Source organism: Misgurnus anguillicaudatus, chromosome 18 (genome assembly GCF_027580225.2).
Source record: "Misgurnus anguillicaudatus chromosome 18, ASM2758022v2, whole genome shotgun sequence".
NCBI classification, from domain to species: domain Eukaryota; kingdom Metazoa; phylum Chordata; class Actinopteri; order Cypriniformes; family Cobitidae; genus Misgurnus; species Misgurnus anguillicaudatus.
The window spans coordinates 10,673,613-10,699,159 of NC_073354.2; the positions used below are offsets into that span (position 1 = coordinate 10,673,613).

At 38.2% G+C, this 25,547-nt stretch overlaps 1 protein-coding gene and 1 non-coding gene across 2 annotated transcripts in view; one reads left to right on the plus strand and one right to left on the minus strand.

Annotated features, from left to right (window-relative positions):
* Positions 1-906: 906 nt before the first annotated feature.
* On the minus strand, positions 907-1,022 carry LOC129430189 (U5 spliceosomal RNA). The gene has a single exon (XR_008639441.1). It is a non-coding gene; the product is annotated as a U5 spliceosomal RNA (small nuclear RNA).
* Positions 1,023-4,876: 3,854 nt separating this feature from the next.
* The window catches only part of lrrc52 (leucine rich repeat containing 52), a 40,117-nt gene continuing 19,446 nt past the window's right edge, over positions 4,877-25,547 (plus strand). The window contains exon 1 of the mRNA XM_073855850.1: positions 4,877-5,970. Within this exon, the coding sequence (XP_073711951.1) occupies positions 5,317-5,970 (654 nt within the window). The 5' untranslated portion in view covers positions 4,877-5,316. The remainder of the gene's footprint in view (positions 5,971-25,547) is intronic.

Here is a 25,547-nt window from a genome sequence, read left to right on the forward strand (position 1 = left end):
TTAAAATATCCTTATGTGTGATAATTGTCAGTGCAAATTGGGAGAGAGGAAGGTGGAGAGAGATCGAGAACCTTTCCATGAGCAGGTGAGAAATTGTTCTGCTAGTGAAGTCAAAATTGTTATTCTTTCTTATGTAGCGTCATAGTAACTGGAATACATCAAACATATTTTGCCTATTTTCGGATAAGAGAAGTTAAAGTCTCATTGTCAAAAATTGTTATGTTACAGACAGTTTCAGAATGATAATACGGAGAACATTTAGATTAAAAAATACTTTAGAAAATATATCAGCAGGGGGCCATGCTTTGGAACCCCTAGATTTGGGCTAAGCCCCCAATGTCTACAATGTCTGACTCCGCCTCGGAAGGACTATCTGAAAATGTCGACCACAACTCAAAAAGCACAATTTTACTGGAAGGCGGGACTTCTTGGTTTTGGGCTTTCACTTTCCCCATTTATAATATCATGCATAAAACATTGCGGCAGGTGCATCATTAACATAAGGAACACCCAGGTACAAGATTACAATCATGAGTTTATCAACTGCTTTTGTGGAACACGATAATTAAAAAAAATAGGGAGTGGAGACACGAACAAAGACGTGAGGAGCTCCCATTCAACGGCAGTTTTTCAGAACCTCGCCACCACCCATTCCTATTCCTGCACTTTATCATTTTGTCCACCAGGGGCTTAAATTTCTCGTAATTTAGATTCAACAAGGCACTAATCTGAATTTATGTTCATTTCGCACAGCGGTCAACACACATTCGAACTAACTTTATAATCAATTATTTCTGATATATAGTATTTCCTAAAACGTACAACGTGATTAGTTAATAATAAGTAAGTATATGTGTGTAATCTCGGAATGATCAAACCAAATTCTTATTTTTAACCATGTTGGGAAGCCCCGCCAATCGGCAGGGCATCAAAAAATTATATTATACTCATAGTGTTCTTCCCCACGGAAATCTTTAGTAAAAGGCGAAAGATTTATACGATCTGAGGAAAAACATGAGTGTCCTGCCTTCTGAGTTAAACTGGAGGGTACCACACCAACGACAACACACTTCCTAAAAATGGTAAGACCAACATTCATTACTAGCCTACATTTTAAACTTAGCTAAGCATTAGCAATACCACCATAGATTATATGATCAGAATCTACTAAGCCATATATATGCATATTTGATAAATAACAAGCAAGAATATTTGGAAAATATATCCATCCGCGTTGCATTGTGGGTACCACGTTTCGTTTTCCGCTTAGGTCACGTTTCAAAGGCGTGTTCGACGTCATGCAGGGCTGCGCAGACGTATGACTTTAAAGTATCGCGAGAGCGAGCTGAAGAATTTCAAATAGCAATCTACTATCGCGGTACTCGATGTCATAGTGGTATCGACCTGCGCAGAACCGCAAAATGTCAAAAAAGCCACGCCTGATATTTGCATACAGCTCCGCCCTGCGTTGGTGGGAGGTCACCCGGCAGACATGGCTAGAAAGAATACAGCTATATTCAGCCAATAGTTTGAGAAATCTCGCCGGATGAGCGCTGTTTTCACCCTAATCCTACACCCAAACCTAACCATAAACCCAACATTTCGCGGAATTTAGCCCGTAGCTGTATCATATCTAGCCAGAAACACTGTTTTTCATCTTTCACCCTACCCCCAAAACAAAGCATCTCGTGAGATTTGACCGTAGCTGTATCCCCTCTAGTAAGAACCGCCAGCACCCGCTGTGCGAAGACAGACCAGACGGTGCAGTTACAAAAAGAGATATACTACTGTCGGTCTCCGAAATTATATGTCATAATACTGGTTTATTGGTTAAACTCTTAAACAAATTAAGACCATCCCAGCAAAACTATCTAAATAATATTTAATCTACTTTCGCTTTAAGTAATAAGCATCCATTGAATTAAAAAGCTTGAAAGAGCGCACTGTACACGCGGACAGCGAGGAGAGAGATGCTGTACATTGAATGTCAACGCTTAACTCTACATCCTGCTCTTGGTCCCCGCCAACTAAATATTTTTACTGTCTATGATATTTATAGGCAAGTAGTATGCTAACAGTAACTGTTTCTCGCATTTACACAAATCCAGAAACTGTTTTCAGACCAAGTTGTTTTACATGATGTTGGCCTCTCCTGCGACACCTGGTGGTAATGGTCAACCATGCACCTTTGCAACAGGCTTGCCAGATCGGTAAACCAAATTAACAAATAATTAATAATATGAGGCTATTTAAATAATGGTCAATTGTAGCAAAATATGTATGACTCCAGTTTGTTAACTCTTTAGCATTATTAAAGTGTACGCACTTCTGTCTTCCACAGGTGGCACAGAAAACAAAAATCTAACAATGCCTTCCAATACTAAATAAATAAATATCACAAATGAGATGACCTTATCTTCTCATATTGTTCCACTATAAAATACAAATACCTCAAATGTCTCACAACATTTCTGTAAAAAAAAAATCCTTGTTGCACTTCAATTTTTAAGTTTAATCAACTTGAATTCACAATTCATTTAAACTTTCTTGACTAGTGAGGATTTGCAATAAATTATGAAATAAAGTTAAATTAGCTAAAATTATTGAAGATTTATTTTTGAAATTTAAAGCAACTCCTTACTAGTCAAGGCAGATTAAATAATTTTTTTGCAGAGCCCCATCAGTAATAAACAAATATTTAAAAGCCCAATGTCCTTAATTGATACAAAATGTTTTCCTATTAATTCATATTATACATATTTTTAGAAGGATCTCTTGACAGAAATGCAAAACAATATACAAAGCTGGTGTATAAAGACCTTTTTATAATGAACCGATATTTTTGAGACTTTTTTTATCTACATACCTGAGGGTCCCTTACGTGGAAGTCGCCATTTTCTGCGGCCATGTTTGTGAAGAAGCCCTTAACGGACAAACTTTTATTACTAAGTTGTCTCCGACGTTGACATGTTTTTCTGGTGGTGGCTACTGTAGCTTCTCTATCCGATTCAAAAGTGAGGGGTGAGCAGTGGACTTAGCAGTTGGTTGCAATGCGCAACCTCACCACTAGATGCCGCTAAAATTTACACACTGCACCTTTAAGGGAAAAATATGAAAAAAATAACGTACATAAGTATTTAAGTTGATCCAACTTTTTTATACTTTTTACAGTGCTGTGTAAGTCACTTAGAGATATAACACACATAATCTATCATTTGCAAATATGCATTTAAAAATATTTCATATATTACGTAATTTAGTTTTCTTCCCTTGAACTGGAAATAACAAAAATAAGATAAATGACTTATTGTTTTTTATAATCTTTTTTTATAGATTTAACACTGCAAACATTTTTGGAATCTGCTTTTCTGGATGCACACACTGGCTGGAAATCACTGCATTAGAGGTCTCATCATTGTGCACAACCTGTGCTTTGTGTGAATCAGTCTGAATCAGGTATATGAGATTATAGTATTTCTTTTTATAGTATTTTAATTCTGGATCCTTAAATGTAACACTGAATTCCATAAAGCCCATAAAAATTCTGTATTGGTATGAGTTATGTGCATAAACAAAATGTTGTCACTCACAATTAATTTAGGGTAATTTTTCATTGTTTTTTGTACATTCAATTCCTCCTTGCATCAGTCTTTCTAAAATATGAGCACTACACACAAGCCAAGCTCTGAGCTATAGGCTATATAAAAGCAGACTCCAAGCAATAAAATTTCCCTCTGAGTTCCTCTCTGCAGGCTATGCCTGATCATACATCAGGGCCTCTGATAAATGACCCACCCATTAAATAGTAACAAAGTCTCCCTCCTCAACTTCACCTGACACTCCGTCATCTGCAAGCTGACACTCTGGAAATGATCCAGGGATGAAAGTTACACTAATGAGCTCAATCGTTCGGTTTACCTTGGCACTTACCCCAGAATGCCTATGCACCTTTCAGGGCACCATCAAAAACCCTAATGTCGCCTGGATCTTTATCTCCTCACACCTGTCTGACTCACTAAGGGCTTTGTTTTCCCTGTACTGGTCTCCAAAAAGTCACTTTGCAGATCTAGTTAGCATCTAAGATAGGTGTGGTGGAAAATTTAGGTAATTTTTATGGAAATGTCTTTTGGCCCTCCATATGACAGCTCTTGGTGAGTCGGCTTACCTGTGGGAGAACTAAACTGCTTAAGGCAAGTGACTCCACCACAATAAAAGTTACGCAATCCAATGAATCACTGTTATGATTACGATCTTTACATGTAGGCTTGTTGGTGTAAAGGCCGAAAAGGAATCGACCAAAATCCTCTAAGAATAGATTCACTTTACAATGGGTTGCCCACTTTGTTTATAAAGGATACAGAAGGATACACGGATTCTCTCACTGCAATAATAGAACAGCCCCATGTTATAGAACACAGAGATCATGTTACGTTTGCATCTGTGTCAGCTCAAGCGCAACGGTCTCTCTCGATCACCCTATCTGTCTCGCCACACAGACAGAGTCAAAATGGTTAAAGTCGGCCACTGTACATTCTGTCCTGTCTGATGACAGTGATGGAGACTTGTGAGATCACTACGCACTGTTTTGGGAAAGATAACTGAGACAGATGCATATACACGTCTGATTATTATATATTTTAGCTGGACTGTATGTGTAAGAGTCAGACACAACTGATCTTAAATGTGCAACATAAATCTTTTAAAAATCACTAGCTCTGCTGACAATAATACCATGCATAATATAACTACATATAGTATAGTAGCATATGATACGTAGTTTTACTTCTTATGCACATTTTATTTTCTCTCTCTCTCTCTCTCTCTCTCTCTCTCTCTCTCTCTCTCTCTCTCTCTCTCAAACACACGCACACAGCTGCAGAGAGAAGCTGCGCACCACATCATTGGCAAATCACAATTCAGAAGAACAGCAAGGTGGCATAGTGCGCCTCAAGACTCGTAACAACAGCGTGACAGTACAGCATCAAACTTATGTACTTGAGAGTCAAGTGTTAGCCCTCAACTGACCAGAAAGCCAGTGGCGCACCCTGGACCCTAAAATAACACTGCGCGAAGATGATGGACCAAGAATGAGCTGTCGATCACAGAAAGTGATTTACGCCAAGCACTTCGCCACGGTCACCTTCGCGGTTTAGGAGACTCGTGCGCGCGCGCTTGGAAAAGAATCCTACAGTAACCGCATCTCCTCCGTAACATTTACAACCGAGACCAGCAATAGCTTACCGAGCGCGCCGGATCACGCAGATCAATGAAGAATGCGCGACTGCACGCACAGTCGATGAAGCCGGCGGCGGTATCATGCGTGTTCTGCCCGATCCAAGCGCGCAGTCATTGAGGTTGTTGTTCCTCTTTATCTTCGTCATGGATGTAGCACCGTCACCGGCTCTGACCGCCGGCTGCCCGGACCGCTGCGTGTGCGACGACCAGTTGGTAGTCCAGTGCGCCGGGCAACAGTTAACTGACTTTCCCGTGGATCTCCCGCTGGCCACCCGGCAGCTCATCATCTCCAACAACCGGATAGGTGACCTGCCGGCGTTGCAGCTGAACTACCTGTCGGATCTGGTGTACCTGGACTGCAGCAACAACTCGCTGACGGAGATCACCGAGTCCACTTTTGGCAACTTACGCAAGCTCGCTTACCTGGATCTGTCGTTCAACACGCTGACGCAAATCGAGGACCGGACGTTTGGCCCGCTGGCCAGTCTGGTCATGCTCAGGATGACGGATAACCCGGGGCTGTCAGAGATCCATCCGGACGCGTTCGCGGAGAACGCGGCGTTGCAGGTGCTGGATGTCAGCCGCAACAACCTGACGGCACTAAACATCAGCTCGCTGATCGCCCTTCCGGCGCTGCGCTCTCTGGGGATGAGCGGGAACCCCTGGAGATGCGACTGCGACACTGAAGACCTGTGCCTCTGGATTCAAATTGAAGAGTTCAAGTTCCAAGATGAGGTGTGCCTCAGGGTCATCAGTACAAACACAGTATTTGACATGACCGATAGTTGTATTCTAATTAAAAGGCGTTATGCAGTAAACTAATTATGTTTATCAAAAGTCACTTAGTTAAGTGACCAGTAAACTTATTAAAGGGAAGATCCAACATGTGCTCAAGGACGCATTGGTGATTGATTGGTCATCTCTTTCTGTTACTTTTATATTAGGTGCTTTCTATCAGGCATCAAAGTGATAGTTAATACTAAATACTAATAATACTAAATAAATAAATAACCACATAAATAAATAAATAGCTAATACTAAAGCCACAGTTACATTTATTCATTTGGCATGCACTTTTATTTAAAGCTACATTGCTTTCAAGTTACACTTTTGTGTGTGTTCCTGGGAAAGAACCCACAACCATCTGTGTTGCTAACGCAATGTTCTACCAATTGAGCTGCAGGAAGTTATGATAATGGATCCCCACTTTTGGCAATCATGTTGTGGGTAATAAAGCGTTAAGCGAGTCTATAGTTGAGTACTAATTTAAATAGACACTCTAAAAATACAGGGTTATTTTTAACACAGCGAACAGGGACAAACCCTGCCATTTAGTTAAATCAACCCCCCAAAAATGTTTATATTTGATTTGACCTAATAATGGGTTCACATGTTCACAACCCATATGTGAACAAAAGGTTGGTTTTGTCCCTTTTTGACCCAGCGCTGGGTTGAAAATAACCCAGCATGATGAGGGTCTGTGGTTCAACAATGTATCAGTAATCAGTTACAAGCATAAATCTTCAACCACTAGACTACACAGTTTTGCACTTTTACAAATAAAGTAATGACATAAGAACCTTTCTGTGTCAAAGTTTCTTTAAAAGAAAAGTTACTTAAGCTTGTACATTATCCTACTAAAAACAAGATGTTTAAGATGTTAAATGTAGCTGGACAAAAATGTTTTTGAAAACGTTATTTTAAAGGGATAGTTCACTCAAAAACCGAACCGTTCATGGGTCCCATACACTTCCACAGTAGAAAAAAATAATACTTTGGAAGTGAATGGGGCTCACGAACGGTTTAATTATGAACATTTCTCAAAATATCTTCCTTTGTGTTTATAAGAAAAATACATTAATACAGGTTTGTAACAACATAAGAGTGAGTAAATGATGACAGAATTTTTATTTTTAAGTGAACTATCCCTTTAAGAGGGTTCTTTTAAATTATGCATATAAAAGTGTGATTAAAATATCACTAAAGTTTAGAGTTTGAAATAAAATAAACATTCTATTGATGTAGTTTTAGGTGACTTGCGATGCTGTTTACACTAGAGCAAATTCATCTCAAAACGGCATTTTAAAATGAAACGATCCTTGTCTATACTGGCATATAACTTTCTCCAGTGTTATACATTTGTATTGTAATTCATAACTGAGCCACTGGTGTGAGTTTTTACTGCACATAATTAAAGCAGGCAGGGCACGCAAGCATCACAAAACAGAGCTCTACACTATTTCTCTATCAGGATCCATGCTAAAAACAAGTTGGTAAAGCATTTTTGGCAATGGTTGGTGGCACTAAGTGCACTATTTTGGACAAACCCTCCATTTAAGAGAATAAAATCCCTTTCACTTTGAAAATGACACGCTGTCATGTTAAAGTCGGCTGTCATGTTATATTTTCTCATTAGTTGCGAAACGTTTATAGTACTTATACGGTTATACTGGTTTTTGGGTGTTTGTGTCACAAATAAACACATAATGTGCTTAAAAAGAGCGTTTAAACAGCTGAAACTCCATGTTATTGTTTACAATGTCGTTGCGGCTGCACTGAAAAAAAAAGATTACGATTCTCACCCTAATTCAATTTAACATAGTTAAAATGTGCTCATTTGCTCCATTACAATATCGTTTTTGGTTTTAATGAAAAATAATAAGTGGTTTCTAGGCATATCACATGTGTTTTACATTAACCTATGTGAAATTGACTCATTTGGGAATACATTAATAATTTGTGTTGTATTAAAGCAATATTGCTAAAACTGGGTGGGGATTTCCAGTTCTCATGCTTTGCGTGAGACTGAATAATGAGAGTAAATATTAAAATATAGATTTATTTTATGTAAAATCGATTCCGGAGCGATCGATCACAAATAATTCAGCACCTTCACTTGGGACAGCGCCAATATTACGTCGAAATTAGAGGCAGCGTGTTAAGAAGCGTCCTAAGGGACACTTCGGGGAACACACTTAGGAACATAAACAACTTTGGTAAGATATATCTTTTTGATATATCCCAGCTCATTTGCCTTTAAAAGGACACACCCAAAGGCACATTTTTGCTTACACCTACAAAGTGGCAATTTTAACATGCTATAATAAATTATAGTTAATTGTGGTCCCTAAAGCAATGTGTGTTTATATTAAAACTAAAACAAATGTCTTGTAGCATTTCATGAAGTTTATTGAGTTGGCTTTATAAGCTTTATAAAAGGTCACGTGATTTCCAGTAAGGGAACATAGGGACTGGAATTTGCGTTGCATTGTGGGAATTCAAAGGGAACGAATTTTCAAGTGCACTGGAAGGATTTTGCGATTGAGACATCCCTTAAAATAGCCAACTCCCTGATCAGTGCCCAGACTACTAAAGAAGGGAGCTTATTGAGCCACTGATATTAACCGAATGTGCTCGGTCGGTACATATTATGCATTCATTAAACACTTTCATTCAAATTTGCTTAATTGTAGGTATTTAAAACTTGCTATATCTTTTAAAGAATGATTGAATGTTAAAGTACTTTGCCTTTAAAATAAAGTATCTTAAAACATTTACAAACATTCAAAAATATTTTTGTAGAAAAACAATGACTCCGCTTTTTCATACTTTTGAGCTTTAAATCATTTTAGATACACACTGACATTGTTTTTTGATGTTCTTACCAAATACTTTTTGCTAGACTGCATCTTTTATGTCTTCTGTTGTGTGGTATTGTAAAGAGGCAGCTTGCCCTCTGAAGTCACTCAGGCTATGTGCTTATGCAAGGTGAGAAGGATCTCTCTTTGCATCCTATCCCAGCACCGTGCCCTTTGTTCCACTGTGTCTTCAGATCAAATTAACAGCCTGAATAACTCGCTAAAGCAAACTGGGCTGATAAGCCTGATAAAGACCTTCTCACCCTTGAAGTCTAATGGTGGAGATAATTAGCTAGCCTTACGTTCTCTTCCCATCTCCCTCTTTCACTCTTAGGTCATTGTAAGGCCACACAACTAAAAAAAAAACTCTCTCGGAAACTTTTTACTCACTCGAGACTTTTGTAGATGCTGCAGACCCGTTTTTAGTTTGAAAACTAAAAGTAAGTGGTTGCACGCAATTAAATTATCTAAATATAGGTATAGGAATTTAGTTGAACTTAATTGTTTTTAGCTACCTTAGTACAATTAAATTGAGTTTAACTATAAATGAGTTACATTCACCAATGCTACTACTTTTAAATCATGTTATTGTTATAAAGTTATTATACTACAGCAACAACACACATTAATAAGCTAACCATAACTAATACTCAACTGAAACAGAAGCTGATTATGGCATAAACTATCCAATGCAAATGCTTTCTAATCAAGGCATTTATACACATACAGGAATTGTATGTGTATAATGCTTTCTGATCAAAACAACACTAAATAACTAATACATGTCAATGAGACTGTTCTGATCCTAAGCAAATCCTTTACTCATCTGCACAATGGTAACCATTTAAAAACCCAACAACAAATCCGAAACTCTTTTTAAATACTAATATAACAACATACTAAACATTAATAAGTCATTCTCTTTTCTTATCTTAATTACATAAAATAAAATCATTGTCAACATACCATAGTTTGACTTGTACTGCGCTGCACTAATTTCTAAAGACTGCTGCACAGTGACGGCGATAGCGTTTTACGCTCTAACAACACTTAGAGAGAGCTTACGAGTGGTCCAGACCAACCTTACGAAAGTGTGACTTACAGAAGATATACTTAGCGTAAAAATGTTTTGGGAATCGTGCCATAGAGTTAAGAGAGAGGTTAAGGAATAGGTTAAAAACTACTTATTACACGGCTCTCTGGCATGCTTGATTCTGATTTGATCAGTTGAGACATTTGCAGGTTCGTTCTTTTCAAATAATAACCGCTCCAAAGTAATAACGCATAGCCGGTACTACTTGTAAGATTTAAATCGCTCCGCGCCAATAAAGATGACTGTTTGTGACAAACACTGGACAACCACAATTAAGAATGGAAAATTTAGACATTAATTTTAACATGTACGGAAAAAACAAAACATTTAAACAGTGGATAGAAGAACGAACAACGACAAGACACGGAGAGCTTACTGAGACTGAACTTGACAAAATAGAGCATGACAGCTACGAAGACAACACACAAAAAAATACAGAATGGGCATTAAAACTTCTCAAAGACTGGCTAAAAGAGAAAAAAATGGAGACAGACAAGTATGAAGCAGAGGATCTTAATAAGGTATTACGATCATTTTATGCATCTGTGCAAAGTTTCGCGGAAGGATAAAAATGTTAATTTAAAACAAATATGCCAATAAAATGTTTTAAATTCATATTCATGTCCAGTTTTTTTTCTTATGTGGCAAGTAGCTGTGTAATAAGCGGGATAATGTAGAGGCAGCCGGTAGTTATCAGGTAAATAAGCCCCTTCACTGTGATACAAGACCTGATCACACTGTCGGGGCTTATTTCCCGATAACTAGCGGCTGCCTTTACATTATCCCTTACTTAGCGATAAGAATGTTTTGGGGATCCGGGCCCAGACCAACCTTACGAAAGTGTGACTTACAGAAGATATACTTAGCGTAAAAATGTTTTGGGAATCGTGCCATAGAGTTAAGAGAGAGGTTAAGGAATAGGTTAAAAACTACTTAGCGATAAGAACGTTTTATACCTCCAAATTTATCCACTGATATGTAAGAGAATAATAAAAGTATTTCAGAGAGATGTTGGCTTTGCCGGTTGTTGATGAGAAACAGCTGTGAATGATCACAACACACTAAAGCAGCCACGTCACAGGAAAATAAGTGAACAGTGTCCCAATTTGAAGTGATGCAGTGCCCGAACCTGCACAATATACTGATTCACGAGCTAGGGAACGGACCGAGACAGCCAATATCTCATTTTTGACAGGTGGCATTTAGCCGCTTTTGCATCTGAGCTCTTCATATGTTAAAATACACTTTTATTAAAGTATTTAAAATATTTACCTTTGTGTGTACATGAATTTTATTATATCTTTCTAGACCAATTACATTACTATCAATACTTAATAACATGAATATTTCTGTTCATATACTTTGTAACCAAAATCAAATCACACCCTAATAGAGGATTGTAGCGTTGTCGTACCCTGCTTAAATTTTAATCTCACCACAATCACAATATTTCTAGTGAAATGCTCATAGTTATTTTAGTCGAGCAGCTGTAACTGAACTTCATGTGTGCTTTATGCGACTGTGTCACTGAATGTTAAAATCACCATTTATTGATGTTCATGTATATGTAGTGACCTTTCCAACCTTTTCTTTAAACCACACATAACCTGCAAAGTTTAAAGCTTTGTTATCTTTGTTGTAGTGCACTGGTTGAGTGACAGCCTGTCAATCATCTTGTGCAGTCGGACGTATTAAGTGTTAACACTACAAATGTGATGCAGATACACCTTTAAATAAACTAAATCATGATCCATTTTGTAACTGTATTTAGTTCTGTACATTTGATCAGATCAGTCGAGACAGATGTTATTACTCTAAATGGGGTCACAGAGAGAAAGAGAGAAAGAGAGAGAGTTTCAGTCTGTGCCATTTGTTTTTTACAGTGCAATATGGTCCTTGTACTTTATCAGCTGTTATAAGATAATTAAGCTGTTGTGGAAAGTAGAGAAAGATTAACAATGTACAAAAGCTGCCCAATCCATCCTTCCAGAAATAAGTCAACGTCTCTCAAGTTCTCAGACGTTCAGATTGAACATAAGCTCCGGCCTTCCACATTTATCAGGGAGCAAATCCCGAAGAATGCAAAAACCTCATTTCCCAGGCTATTGAAAGACTCGCTGTCTGTCATTGTCTCGCCTCTGATTAAACTCTCTGACGTTTTGGTGTTGCTGCTGCGTCCACTGAGAGCAGATGGCTAATTATGTCTTTTTTTAAAGTGGATATGAGAATTCTTGTCCCGTTATATAATCCTACACTGGCTTACAAGAGCGCTAATGCCTCTCTCACAATCTCAAGCGGTAATGTTGTGTGTGAAGAATTTAATGGACTATAATGTATAGTAACTAAAACTGTAGAAATGAATGCACGGTGTGAATATGTAACAATACGCTTGAGTGGGTTTTATTTTGCATTTGGGGTTTTAAGTGTGTGTAGATTGAGTGGCAACCACTGTGTCTGATTCACACCACTTTACCATCTGTGAGTCATGGATATTTTCTCTTCTCTCTCTCTCACCCTAAAATATTCTCAGAAAAGGTCTGCCAAATGCTTTTGTTCAAATCAATGTCTTAGTATGAGATAAACTATGTTCAGTTAAGAGGGAATTGGTATAAGAAAGGAAAAGTTTTTACTGCAATCTGGGTTATAACTTGATGATTTATGACTATCTTTCTTAAACCGCCCCTAACCTAGAAAATGCACTTTTAAATGTGTTTCTAGGAGAAAATGATTTGCCAGTGTGTGTGCAAAAACATCCTGTCATTATACAAATCCATTGTAATCTCTTTTAAACCGTAACAGTTACACAAAACATCCCCTATCAATGTGATGTCACACTGATCACGCCCCACCCATGACCGCCCACAGACTCCGCCTTATAAGCGTTTAGTTCAACCTTCTGCCAGAGACGCATGTTTTGATCTAGTCCAAAGCACGTGTAAGTGCTCTACCCCCTACTTTGCATACGGAGAGGGGAACAGAAGCTTTCTCTGCATTTAAAGAGACACACACAAAAAGCGTTTTTCACTGCAGCCACAAATGGCCATGTTCAACATCGTATAATGAAAGATCTGTAGTGTATTTTGAGCTGAAACTTGTTAGACACATTATGGGGATACCAGAGACTTATTTTTATATTGCTGAAAACATCTAAGGGGGTCGCACACCAGACGCGCAGCTCAGCGCCGCGTCAAGTCGCGTCTAGGACAACTCGGAGGTATCGTACACCGGAAGTGCATAATACATAGCGTGAGCTTAGTCAGATAGCGACTTCAAAATGCAAAATAAACTTTGGCAGCCAATGTTAATCGTTAATGATTTGGGACAAATATGATGTTATTTAATGTTAAACTATGTGAGTGGGGCTCTGTGGCGCGACAGGGATTTCAGCAACTTCCTGAGTCGTAGCTGGGCGCTGCGGACAGGCGCCACCTGTCGGCGCCACTGTGCGTATTTTAAAACGGCGCGGCACGTCCGGTGTGCGACCCCTTTAGGTTAACGGCCCTTTAGTTATTATTGATCAGCAAAAACTATTTCTTCAGACCTATCCTCTGCTGTTTCTCTTTTTATATTTCTTATCAGGGATGAAAAGTCTCCCAGCTTAAAGGTGCAGTGTGTAAATTTTAGCGGCATCTAGTGGTGAGGTTGCGAATAGCAACCAACGGCTTAGTCCACTGCTCCCCCCTTGCTTTTGAAACACATAGAGAAGCTACGGTAGCCGCCACCACACAAACATGTAATCGTCAGAGACAACTTGATAAAAAAAATTGTCCGTTAAGGGCTTCTGTTAAAAAATGGCGGCACAAAAATGGCGACTTCCATGTAAGGGGACCCCTGGTGGATGTAGATAAAAAGGTCTTGTTCTAAGGTAATAAACACATAATGGTTTATTATGAAAGGTCTTTATACACCCCTGATAATATAGTTTTGTATATTATTTTGCATTTCTGTCAAGAGATCCTTCTTAAAATTACACACTGCACCTTTAAGACTCCATGAAATAGTTTGACATTTAAATGTGTTTGACAGTTGTTTTGAGATGTTCTCATGTATTAACTATTCAAACTTTTAGTTAATAGCCTTTAGTTTTACAGTACAGAAAAAAAATCCCAGTATAGAAAAATGTCATATTAAAGACATCTGTCAGTTTCTTTAGTTCAGTGGTTCTCAAACTGGGGGCCGCGAGATGGTGCCAGGGGGGCCCCAGTTTTATGACATTTCATAAAATACATTAATTTATCATGAATTCTGTGTAATTAAACCTAAAAAAAAAATAAGGCTATTAACCAACATGACTACTTTGTATTCTTTAATATGTTTTGTCTTATTAATATGTTACGTTTTCGAACAAATTTGTTTTAAAAAAAAGTGGGGGGGCCGCGAAGGAATGCACAATATACAAGGGGGGCTGCACGCTGAAAAAGTTTGAGAACCACTGCTTTAGTTAACTTTTAGAAGTGACTTATACTATCAATTTGTTCAGAGCTAATGCATATGGCCTAAAAGTCTCAACATTTTAACTTTGAGTTTGTTTTTTTAAAGATTTGTTTTTGTTATTCATTACTTGGTCCCAATGGAATCTGTGAACAGATTTGTAGATTTTTTTTTGCACAGTTTTCCAGGTGCATTTGTGAAAGCTCATTATTCACAAACACATCCTCTGGCCTTACCCGATTTTCAACATCACACACACACACACATGCACGCACAGACGCACACATACATTTGTGTTGTGGGAACAAAAGTTTGTGTTGTGGTTACAGAAGTTCAAAGTAAGATTAATTTTAAATAATCCTAATGTACGATATTGTACTATAATATATAACATATAAGAAGACCGCAATACACTTTATACGAAGTAGAAGAACGAATTAATGTGATGTCATTTCAAACAAAATCAGACCAAACAACTTTGCTTTTCTAGTTCTGACACCTTTGTCCATGGTCATTGTACACGTAATTGGTGTACACATATGGTCTTGTTAATTTAAGGGGTCATATGACGTTGCTAAAAAGAACATTATTTTGTGTATTTGGTGTAATGCAATGTGTTGACGAGGTTTAAGGTAAAAAACGAATTATTTTCCACATACTTTATATTATTGTTAGTGCTGTGACGGATCGCAGTTTATCCGTGATCCGTACGATCACGATCCACAGTTCGGCTCGCATTTGATTCGCGGATTAATACGCAAATTTAAATAGGGAAAGTTTGTCATTTGCACGTGTTTCAAAGGCTTGCAAATGTTAACATTCAAGTGATTTAAAACAATTTAACCCAAAAAAGGCGCTAAAGTAAGCAGCTTTCTGTACGCACAGACGCACATCCGTTGAATGTGTCTGGTCCAGCTCCAGTCAGACGTGATCATCCCTATACCCTTCAAAGATCAGAACTCTTAATGTGTAAACTGTGTAGCATACTGTAGTCCAGTGGTTCTCAAACTTTTTCAGCGTGTGCCCCCCCCCCCCTTGTATACGGTGCATTCCTTTGCGGCCCCCCTAAAGAAAATTTATGACAAAAAACAGTTCTAAAACGTAACATTTTAATTAAACAAAACATTAAATTATACAAAGCAGTGCTGTTGGTTTGTAGCCTTATTTTTTTAGGTTTAATAACACAGAATTCATGATAAATTAATGTATTTTATAAAATGTTGTTAAACTAGGGTCCCCCTGGCACCTTCTCCCGGCCCCCAGTTTGAGAACCACTACTGTAGTCAATTAAAATACATTTGGCAAATGAAGCAAATAAAACGTTTTTATGTGGGGTGACTGTTTATGTTGCGCCGTTTTGAATTCACCCTCTTTCTGTGTGTGCGCACACATTTAAGTGCACTCAATAGTGCATACACGGAGAGACGCGTTTCAAAAAGCAAGCGAACATAAAATCTTTCTGTTCTTGACAGGGCACATACCAACAAAATGATCTCCACAGTATTTTTCTAATAAAAACATTTGTTTATGTCTTAAGGTTAGAGTCAGAAACCAGTCTGTGCTTATTTGGTCTTAAAGACACAGTAACCTCAATTAACCTACTTAAATCTGTGTCATTAATGTTAATCAAACAACCCAAGATAAAGAGAAAATCACTTCTGTAGCTCTAATAAATAATAATTATATTTAATTTATACAATGAAGACAGTGTTATGATTCATTTGATTCGATTTCTGTACCTAATGCTAACTTTAGACCTTACTTAATGTGCAACTTTCTTCTTTTTTATAAATGTTTGTGATTTCTTTATTTGTTATTAGATTTCCCCACACCTTTTGCTGAGCAGAAAAATGATCCGATCGGTGCCTCAAAAACCGTAATGTGATTCGAACCGTGAGTTTTCTGATCTGCCACACCCCTATTTATTGTTGCTGCTCTATGCCCCGCCTTTCTGAAACGCGATGTGCTCTGATTGGCTAACTTTCCAGTGCATTGTGAGTGGGAGAGTACCTAAAGCATCTGATGGAAATTTTCGATATTCCATATTTATTATCAGCTCCCAAGGCACAGCATCTCCACGACTCAGCGGCGGTGGCAACAATACTACAGCAAGAATAACAGTTACACCTTTCTTTGTGTATAGACGGTGTCATCGGACAGACGTGTGTTGGTCCGAACTTTACTTCCAGCTTCAGTTTTTTAATGGTCTGACTATTTGCTAAACTGAACTCTTGAACAAATACCTTGTCGAAAATAACAAATGTTTTCTTAGCTAATGGTTTCCTAGCTAATCTACGCATTGTTTATTTTGCTTTACTTATTCTTAGTGGAGTTTACCGTAAGTTACGTGTTGACCACGAAGGCCGCTATCCACACAGTGACTTAGATATGTGGGGGCGTGTTTGAATAAGCCTTTATTTTAAGAAAGAACACACAATATTTTTTATGACTCAGTTTAAGTTTGAGACTTTAATTTTTGTGACCACGTGCGACTAAAGGGTGGCTACACACCTGGGGTCTCATTTATAAAACGTGCGTAGGATCCTTACTAAAAGTTTACGTGTGCCCAAAAGCTAAAGATGGGATATTCCAAAAAATATTAAGACTTATAAAACAAAGCAATGTTCCTTTTATAGATCACCTGCAAGTTTGCATATATGAATCATCCTCAGATCCCACCCTGCAAGCCCATTATCAAGTTTGTTTTTTATAGATCACAACCTTTGCGTGGGAACTGGCAAATGCACGTTTTCAGCACAGATTTGTGCATACGCACGCTTTATAAATGAGACCCCAGATGAGAAGTGCAGAGCCGTGTCACGTCACACATTATATTCTGTGAGTGTATGAGTGCACGCAACCTGGCGGCATCTGTCTACGGCTTTCTGCTGCGACTCTCTACGTGTCTGATGTACGATACCTCTCAGTCGTCCTATATGTGAAGTGATGCAGCGCTGCACTTCTATCCCTGTGTGCGACCCCCTTTAGACCTTTAAGTTGACCATGTTGAATGTTCCACCATGTGAAAACGTAAACAAAACACAATTTCAATTTGTAATATATTGAATTTGGATTGGAGAATAACTCATTTAAAAAAATAAGAAACAAAGGGGGTTGGCTAATCATTGAACTCTGTTTCCTTCTGTGGTGTGCTGAAGTGTTGACACATAGATGCTTGTGTTTGGATGATCAGATGTGAGGGGTAATTGTGAGTCCTCTGGCATAGTAAATGCAGCGTATGGGAGTGTGGGTGTTGCATACTGAGTGGATGCAGAGGCATGTGGCGATGCCAGATGCTTCTGCTAATAGGGTCTGATTTAAAGGCGAGCCTGGGGCTCAAGGTACGTTTGCTAGGTGCCACCTCATTCTGTGGGCACACAGTGCATGAAAACAGAATATGTAGAGTATGTGAAAAACAATTATACCACACTTAGTTCCTGTCCTGTAATTTGATTGGTTAAGCAATGATCTAAAACGTTTACAATTAGTATAACAGCAGAGGGACATTTCTGTGCTTGTATCACTCCTTTTGTCTGTGTTTATGGGGTATGACTGGTATTGGTAGATGTCATTGTAAGTGATATAATATCAGTATCAGAACCAAAATTAAATATATAAATATACAGCGCGTGGAATTATTTGTTTAACACTTTTAGTCCTTTCGATGTTTGAAGACGTGGCCACCACACATAAAAAATACTACAAAAGCTGTCACTAGGGGAAGTACACTTTCAAAACACACACCTACCTGAGTCTCAAACTGGGGACCTTCTTGCCACTGAACCACTGTGCTGACCATCCACTCCCATAGTAACCAGAAAATCCAAAACAACATTTTCTAAAAAAAAATATGGGTTCGGAAGGGCAAAAAATAACAGAATGGTTAGTAAATAATGACAAAGTTTTCATTTTTGGGTGAACTATCCCTTTAACCGAAACAACATAAAAATTGCCTAATTTGGTTTGTCTATATTTGGGATTCAAGTTACTTATAATATATAATAACCTTCTTTGATGAAATTGTTGTATTAAAGGTGCCAACGAATGCATTGATGTTAAATTGTTCTCTGATATCTACATATAAGGTATGCATAGATATGTATAAAGGCTAGATGTGTTACGGCGGAGTCTCTAACGTCATCACCTGGCGGCCATCTTACCTCAGACAACTCACTCACTCGTAGCATTGAGTTTAATGGTGCAGGTACTTTTAAATGACCATAACTTGCTAAATTGTCTACCAATTTTCAAACGGTTTGGTTCCCTTTCCTTCAGGGAACGAGGGTTACATACGTAACCGAGACGTTTCTTACAAACGTTATTAACATGGCTATCGGTAAAAAATTAAGCAAGTTATGGTCATTTAAAAGTACCTGCACCATTACAACTCAATGCTACGAGTGAGCGAGTGCCCTGTGGTAAGATGGCCGCCAAATGCGGACGTTCCATTCAATTGGCCACTCAATTGGCCAGCAAGACATCTAGCCTTTATACATATCTATGGAAGGTATGTAACAAAAATGAAAAAAAAAGTGCAAAAATTATTTAGAAACAACCCTAATATTTTTCTCTAAAATAAAATGGACCGTTATTACCTTATTTGGAAGGGTCATGAATAATAATGTTGAGCTCGGCTCTGATTGGCTGTTTCACAGCGAGGCTCAAATTAAGTAAACAGACATATGTTTGAGCCTGTATCAGACAAAGATACAGATTTTGGAACAACCAATTGTTTGGAGATTATTTATGGACGTTTCTGAGTGGTAAGAAACAATAAAGTATATGGTAGTATTTGTGTTTATTCAGTATGGACCTGCAAAACGTAACTGTAATGTCATAAACTTCAGCCTAAACGTTAGCATATAGCATTAACTAGCATATAGGGCTAACTCTGCAGTCAAAGCTTTGTGTTTTGCTTTGTAACAGCATTGTAATTAAATTAGTGTGTAATTTGTGTAAGTCACAGTCGGTGTTATGTTGAGATTAGCCTGTTTCTCAGTGGTCTTTTGCATGCACAAAGTTTACATAAGAAGATATAAGTATTTGAAATGAAAATGATTTCTTAATGTCTAGTGACATATCAGGGCCAATTTTTGATTAATTGATATAAATTTCTTACATACTGGTCCTTTAATAAAACATCCTACATCCTACAGATCAATGACTCTGAATAAAGTAATATAACTATATTAATTGTGTGCTCTTGGACATAAATTGCAGTTACCATCTATTATTATCTAAGAGTTCAGTGCTTTGTGTGAGAAAGTGGACAGTAGGGTAGTGGATCACCGAGAGCTTTTATATTAACCTCAGACACCCACAGACTGATCACAGTCCATTCAGATGCACACAAAAATAGCAAGAGCTGGCGGACACAATCTTCAATCTGATTGGCTGCCTTTATGCAATTTACGGGAGTCAGGGTGTACAGGTTTTTATCGGTCCACAGGGAAACAACATCATGTTGACAAGCTCCTGAGCTCATAATCTGTGAATACAAATTCTGTGCATTCATTGTCTCTCCTTGTTTGACACTTTTTGTGTTTATTTGCAAAGTAGTGGCCTGGCACGATATGAAAGAGTGTTTTAGACATTTTCACAGATCCGTGTGAACGGGATCATTTTGACAGCCCTGTGTGTGTACGTGAAATAAAAAAAATGCAACTTATTGTACACTTGTTGTCATGTGAATGTGCCCTTAGTCTAAAGGGGGTCGCACAACGGACGCCCAGCTCAGCGCCGCGCCGTTATAAAAAAATCGAACACATTGTTTTCTATGAGTATACACACACCGGCGCCGACAGATGGGGCCTGTCGCGCCACAGAGCGCCACTCACATAGTTTAACATTAAATAACATCATAAAATCATTAACGATTAACATTGGCTGCTAACGTATATTTTGCATTTTGAAGTACGCTATCTGACGAAGTTCGCGCTATTTAATGTGCACTTCTGGTTTACGATACCTCCGAGTTGTCCTAGACGCGACGCGGCGCTAAGCTGCACGTCCTGGTGTGCGACCCCCTTAACCGTTTAAGCGTCACCCCACCCTGTTGAGTTAAATCTACACTCTTGGAGCTTTCAAACAATATACAGTTTGTCATGATTAGATAAGAATTCATATGCAAACACTGAAGTAAATGTAGTCGTCCTGCTGGTGGGACAGTGACATTTAGCAGAAAATTAATTTTTTGAGGCACTCTCTCTTCATAAATGAATCAATTACTCTCCCTACATAATTTATTTTATAAAACACTGTTGAAATGTATATTCTGGAGGATTAGACCTTTCCAACTATATATAGTTTGTAGTGATAGATAAAAATTAACATCAACAATATTAATCCAAACTTAGGTGTCCCGTATTCTGGACGGCGACGCTTTACAGTTTAAAGGTCTAGTTACATGGACAAGTCGCACACTGATTGTGGTTGTTATAGACCAATTTCTCTATAATACCCTAATGTTTATTATTTTCTATTTATTTTTTGTTTATTTAGATATAATGAAAAAAAAATTAATAGTTGCACTAAAGTATGTGACAATATTTGACACACAAAAAATTTGTTTAAAAAAGATGATCTGGTTACATGAGACTAGTTACTTGGTAGTCAGGTTATGGCCACCACTTGGCATGTTACATATGTCTTTGTGCATGTTACATATGTCTTTAACAAAAGTAGCCAACTGGATAAATTGTCATTACTGCTATTACACATGTAATTACAATGACCACTAATGGCAACTGCTAACTGTGCTCTGGATGCTTTAGTTATAAGTTATATAGCTTATAAGCATGTTGCCATGTTCTTTATCCTCATTAAGGTTGAGTTTTGCCAGTGCATTTGCATTCTGAGTGCACATCATTAAATTGTACTGTGGATTCACAGTTTGTCCTGATGTGTCCTCATTTCTGACTGTTGACTGGCTCATGGCAGCTTACTGTACACGTCTCACTGCCTTGCTCTAATAGAAATTATAAGCAAAAGTCTAATCAGAATAGGAAACTAGCCGCTAGCTTAACATCTCAAATTTTATATATATATATATATATATATATATATATATATATATATATATGAGAGAGAGAGAGAGAGAGAGAGAGAGAGAGAGAGAGAGAGAGAGAGAGAGAGAGAGAGAGAGAGAGAGAGAGAGAGAGAGAGAGAGAGAGAGAGAGAGAGATTATTAAGCATGAATCTATTGCGTTTCATAATAAACTATAGTAAATAGTGGTTTGACTCCTTATAATTGTGATATAGTTTGTCTATAATGCATGATGACATTTCTCAGTGCCAACACTGTTTCTGGATCAGCTGCTGGGGAGATGATTCCTCTGTCAGCAGTTTTACAGTGTTGACTAGCACAAAGAGAAAGAGAGAGACCATGTGGTAGAGCAAGAACTAACTGCATCATTCATGAAACTTGACAAACACTAAAAAAATTCATTCTGATCAACACAATTTGTGGAAATTTTCACTTTGCTGTTTACTAGTTCTGTTACAAACCTTAAAGACCTGCCTAAGTTGTTAGACTTTTTGTCATAATCTTCATCATCATCACTGTTTCAGACAGCAGGTGGCAAAATTATAGCTGCTTTCCATTGCATTGTCAAATCATTCTCGTTCCATCCCATGCCGATCCAACTGGGCTGGGTGGTCTTGGTTTCATTTTTCACTTTGGATTATAATACAAACACGTCATTCATTTACTTGGTAACACGAGTTTAGAGAGGTTATGCCTCTTAACGCGTGCGTCAGCCAATCAGATCGCCTTATGCAAATAACCTAGGCAGAGCCAGGCAATAACGTTTATGGAAGACCGGAGCATGTGTAGCGGCCACTGTGATTGGCTGTTGGCCACGCTTCAGACAAGCCTTCAGTTAAGCATTAACGCTTACGCCCTGTGTGAATGTACCGTTAACGCTTGACGGAAGGCTTGTCTGAAGCGTACCGCCAATCACAGTGGCGTCAACACATGCTCCGGTCTTGCATTAACGTAATTGGATGGCTCGCACTAGGTTATTTGCATAAGTCGATTTGATTGGCTGACGCACACGTTGGTGCCTAAAAGTTGCGAGCGACAGCAGTGACGTTACGTTGACGAATCCACATTTCAGTTCGGCAATGCATGACATCACCCATTAAAAGTAAAGAAGAAGCGTTAACGCTTTCGCCCTGTGTGAATGTACCGTAGTGTTTTTTTTTTGTAATATACATCTGTCTAGTTATGCCAAGCTCTTGTATATTTTATTCGTTAGAAACTGTAAGTGGGTGGGCTTCAAAAATTGTTGTGGGCAGTAGAGGGGCCTTGAAGTTTGAAAGGTTAAGAACCCCTACTGTATAGGATGCATTTTAAAGGGCCATTTTTACAAGATGCTAAATCTCAGGTGTGCCTAGAATGTGTATGTAAAGTTTCAGCTCAAAATACCCCACAAATAATTTATTATAGCATGTCCAAAATGCCCCTACACTGTCAAAAATAAAGGTACAAAAGCTGTCACTGGGGCAGTACCCTTTGAAAAAGGTCCTAAATATGTACCATTTAGTTACAAATATGTATCTTTGAACTACCAATATGTACCTTTGAAATACTAATATGCACCATTTGGGTACAAAAGTGTACCTTTTTGAAAGGGTACTGTCCCAGTGACAACTTGTGTACCATTATTATTTGGGTGGGAGCAACAACGTGCTGTTTTCATGTGTGTACCTTTAAATGCAATTGAACTACAGCTTTCGGTTAAAAATAGATCTGATTCTCGTGAATATACAGTCTGGGACAATACTATCTTTAGCCGCATTAGTGCTACAACATGCTTACAAACACATTTAGAAAAGCTTTTGGGAAAAGACAACCAGTCAATCAGCGGCTGTGGGCAGGGCTTTGTTAGTGTGACATCACATTAACAAGAAAATGAAAACAGCGTGTTTTCATTGTAGGGTGGTTGTGTTCACACACTCTCAACACACATTTGTCCAAACACCCTGTACAAGTAAATATTGGATAATATGTGGGATTTTTTGTCTAAAATCTGTCAAAAGCTGGCAGCATTGCATGCAATCATAAAATGCATTACAAATTTGGCTTAGTGAATTTTTCTTAGTCAGTGGGAAATGTTTAAAAAAAACAATAGACAAGTCACATGACCTTCATCCTTTCACTGTTCTATGATATTTGCATGCACAATTGTGGTTGTGTGTACGAGATTTTTGAGGAGGCAGATGTGGAGAGATGAGATTCATATCTGCAGCAGTATGAATTATGCCCTTAAGCGAGATTTATATGAAGGGAAAGACAGCAACATTTACAGTTTGTGTCAGTTTGTTTTCTGCAGTGTTATTGCTCATGTCCTATCTCAGACTTCTTCTGTCCTAAATCCTCAGTATCCTTTGCATGTTCTTCTATTACTTTGCCAGTCTCTTTATGATGTGCTGCACTGATTGACTAAATGCTTGCCAGGCCGGGTCAGCTCAGCATAAAACAGGCACTGTGCCAGAGAAGTGGGCGGGCCCAGGGTAAAAGTTAAATATTCATGAAGAAAGGGATCACAGCAGCATAAGAAAAACGGTGTTAGAGAGAAGAGAAAAATAGATAAGGGTTTACACAGTGTATGTATATGCAGTATATACTTTGCCTCATCTGTGAACCTCTTTTATTCTGCTATTGACATTGAGACAGGCACTGAAGAGGTCTATGATGTGTTTGGTAACCTTAGCAGATAATGTGAAAGCTTATACTCCTTAGACTGAGAGGAAGGTCACCAGACAGGCAATGATCATAATTTACCTCATGGTCTCCTCTGATGTGTTTGGTAAGAATGTGTCCTTTATGTGGTAATAGTAAGGGTGTTAACTAACACCGTAGGGATTACCAGGTACACACACACACACACACACACACAGGTTGCTTTCAAGAAACTAAGATCCTTGAAACCCTAACCATTACCTACGCATAAAATCTTATGTAATGTTATTCGAGTCCCAACCTAAAATTCAGGCTTAATTGTAACTCGAACTTTAAAATCCGATATGTTGATAAAAATGTTGTGATACAGAAACATGTCCTATTTGGAGACATCGTGGTAAACAAAGATCACACAATTCAAAACAGCAAAGCAGAAAAACACAGATGTACACATTTGACTTGTGCAAAAAGGTCAATGTAGCATAAAGCAAATGCAATACAGAGTGTAATAACTGTACAATAACATAACACACACACACACACACACACACACACACACACACACACACACACACACACACCCAAAGAACACACTTAACAGAAAGTCATTCCTCATTGAGATGCAAAAAGTCTCCCACCTCCTACTACTTTAACCTTTTAAAGATTAACGTTTGCAATTACATAATTGGCAGGCTTAAAATATAGCTGCCCGCTCAGCCGAATGCATTTAAACTTAGCCGTAGGGTTAATACCTGCAGTTTCAATATTGCAGGAGACGTGCAAGGAATGTTTAAAAAATGTGTTTGTGTTGGATTTTGTTGACATTAAAAGGCTTTTTCCTATTGCATTTGAGAGGTCCAACATATCAACTTCTGGACAACGAAGAGTCAAGGTTTTGCTGGTTAACACTTTTTTTTACAGTATATGGGTCATTCCAACGAATCGGTGCCATTTGCATGTTGTAACTTGTCAAAATTAAAGTTGATATTTTTCTTTTTTTAACACTAAATCTAATAACACACATGTTTTACTTTTCAAAATGAGTATTGGTCAATCTAAGGGAACTAGTTGATTTTTTAATATGGAGGCATTTTGATAACAGGACTTAAAGTAGCAGGACTGAGATTTTAACAAAGTTTTAGCAAATACATGAAATATAGCTGCAGTGCTAAAAGCATTAAGACACTAAGCAAATTCTAGTGATTTACCAAAATGTTTTATTTTAAAATAATCTGATAACATCAAAGAAATAATATATAACAGGACTGAACATTAAAGGGGGTCGCACACCGGACGTGCAGCTCAGCACCGCGCTTTCTAAAAAAATCGAACATATTGTTTTCTATGAGTCTACGCACACCGGCACCGACAGGTGGCGTCAGTCCACGGCGCCCAGCTACGACTCAGGAAGTTGCTCAAATCCCTGTCGCGCCACACAGCGCCACTCACATAGTTTAACGTTAAA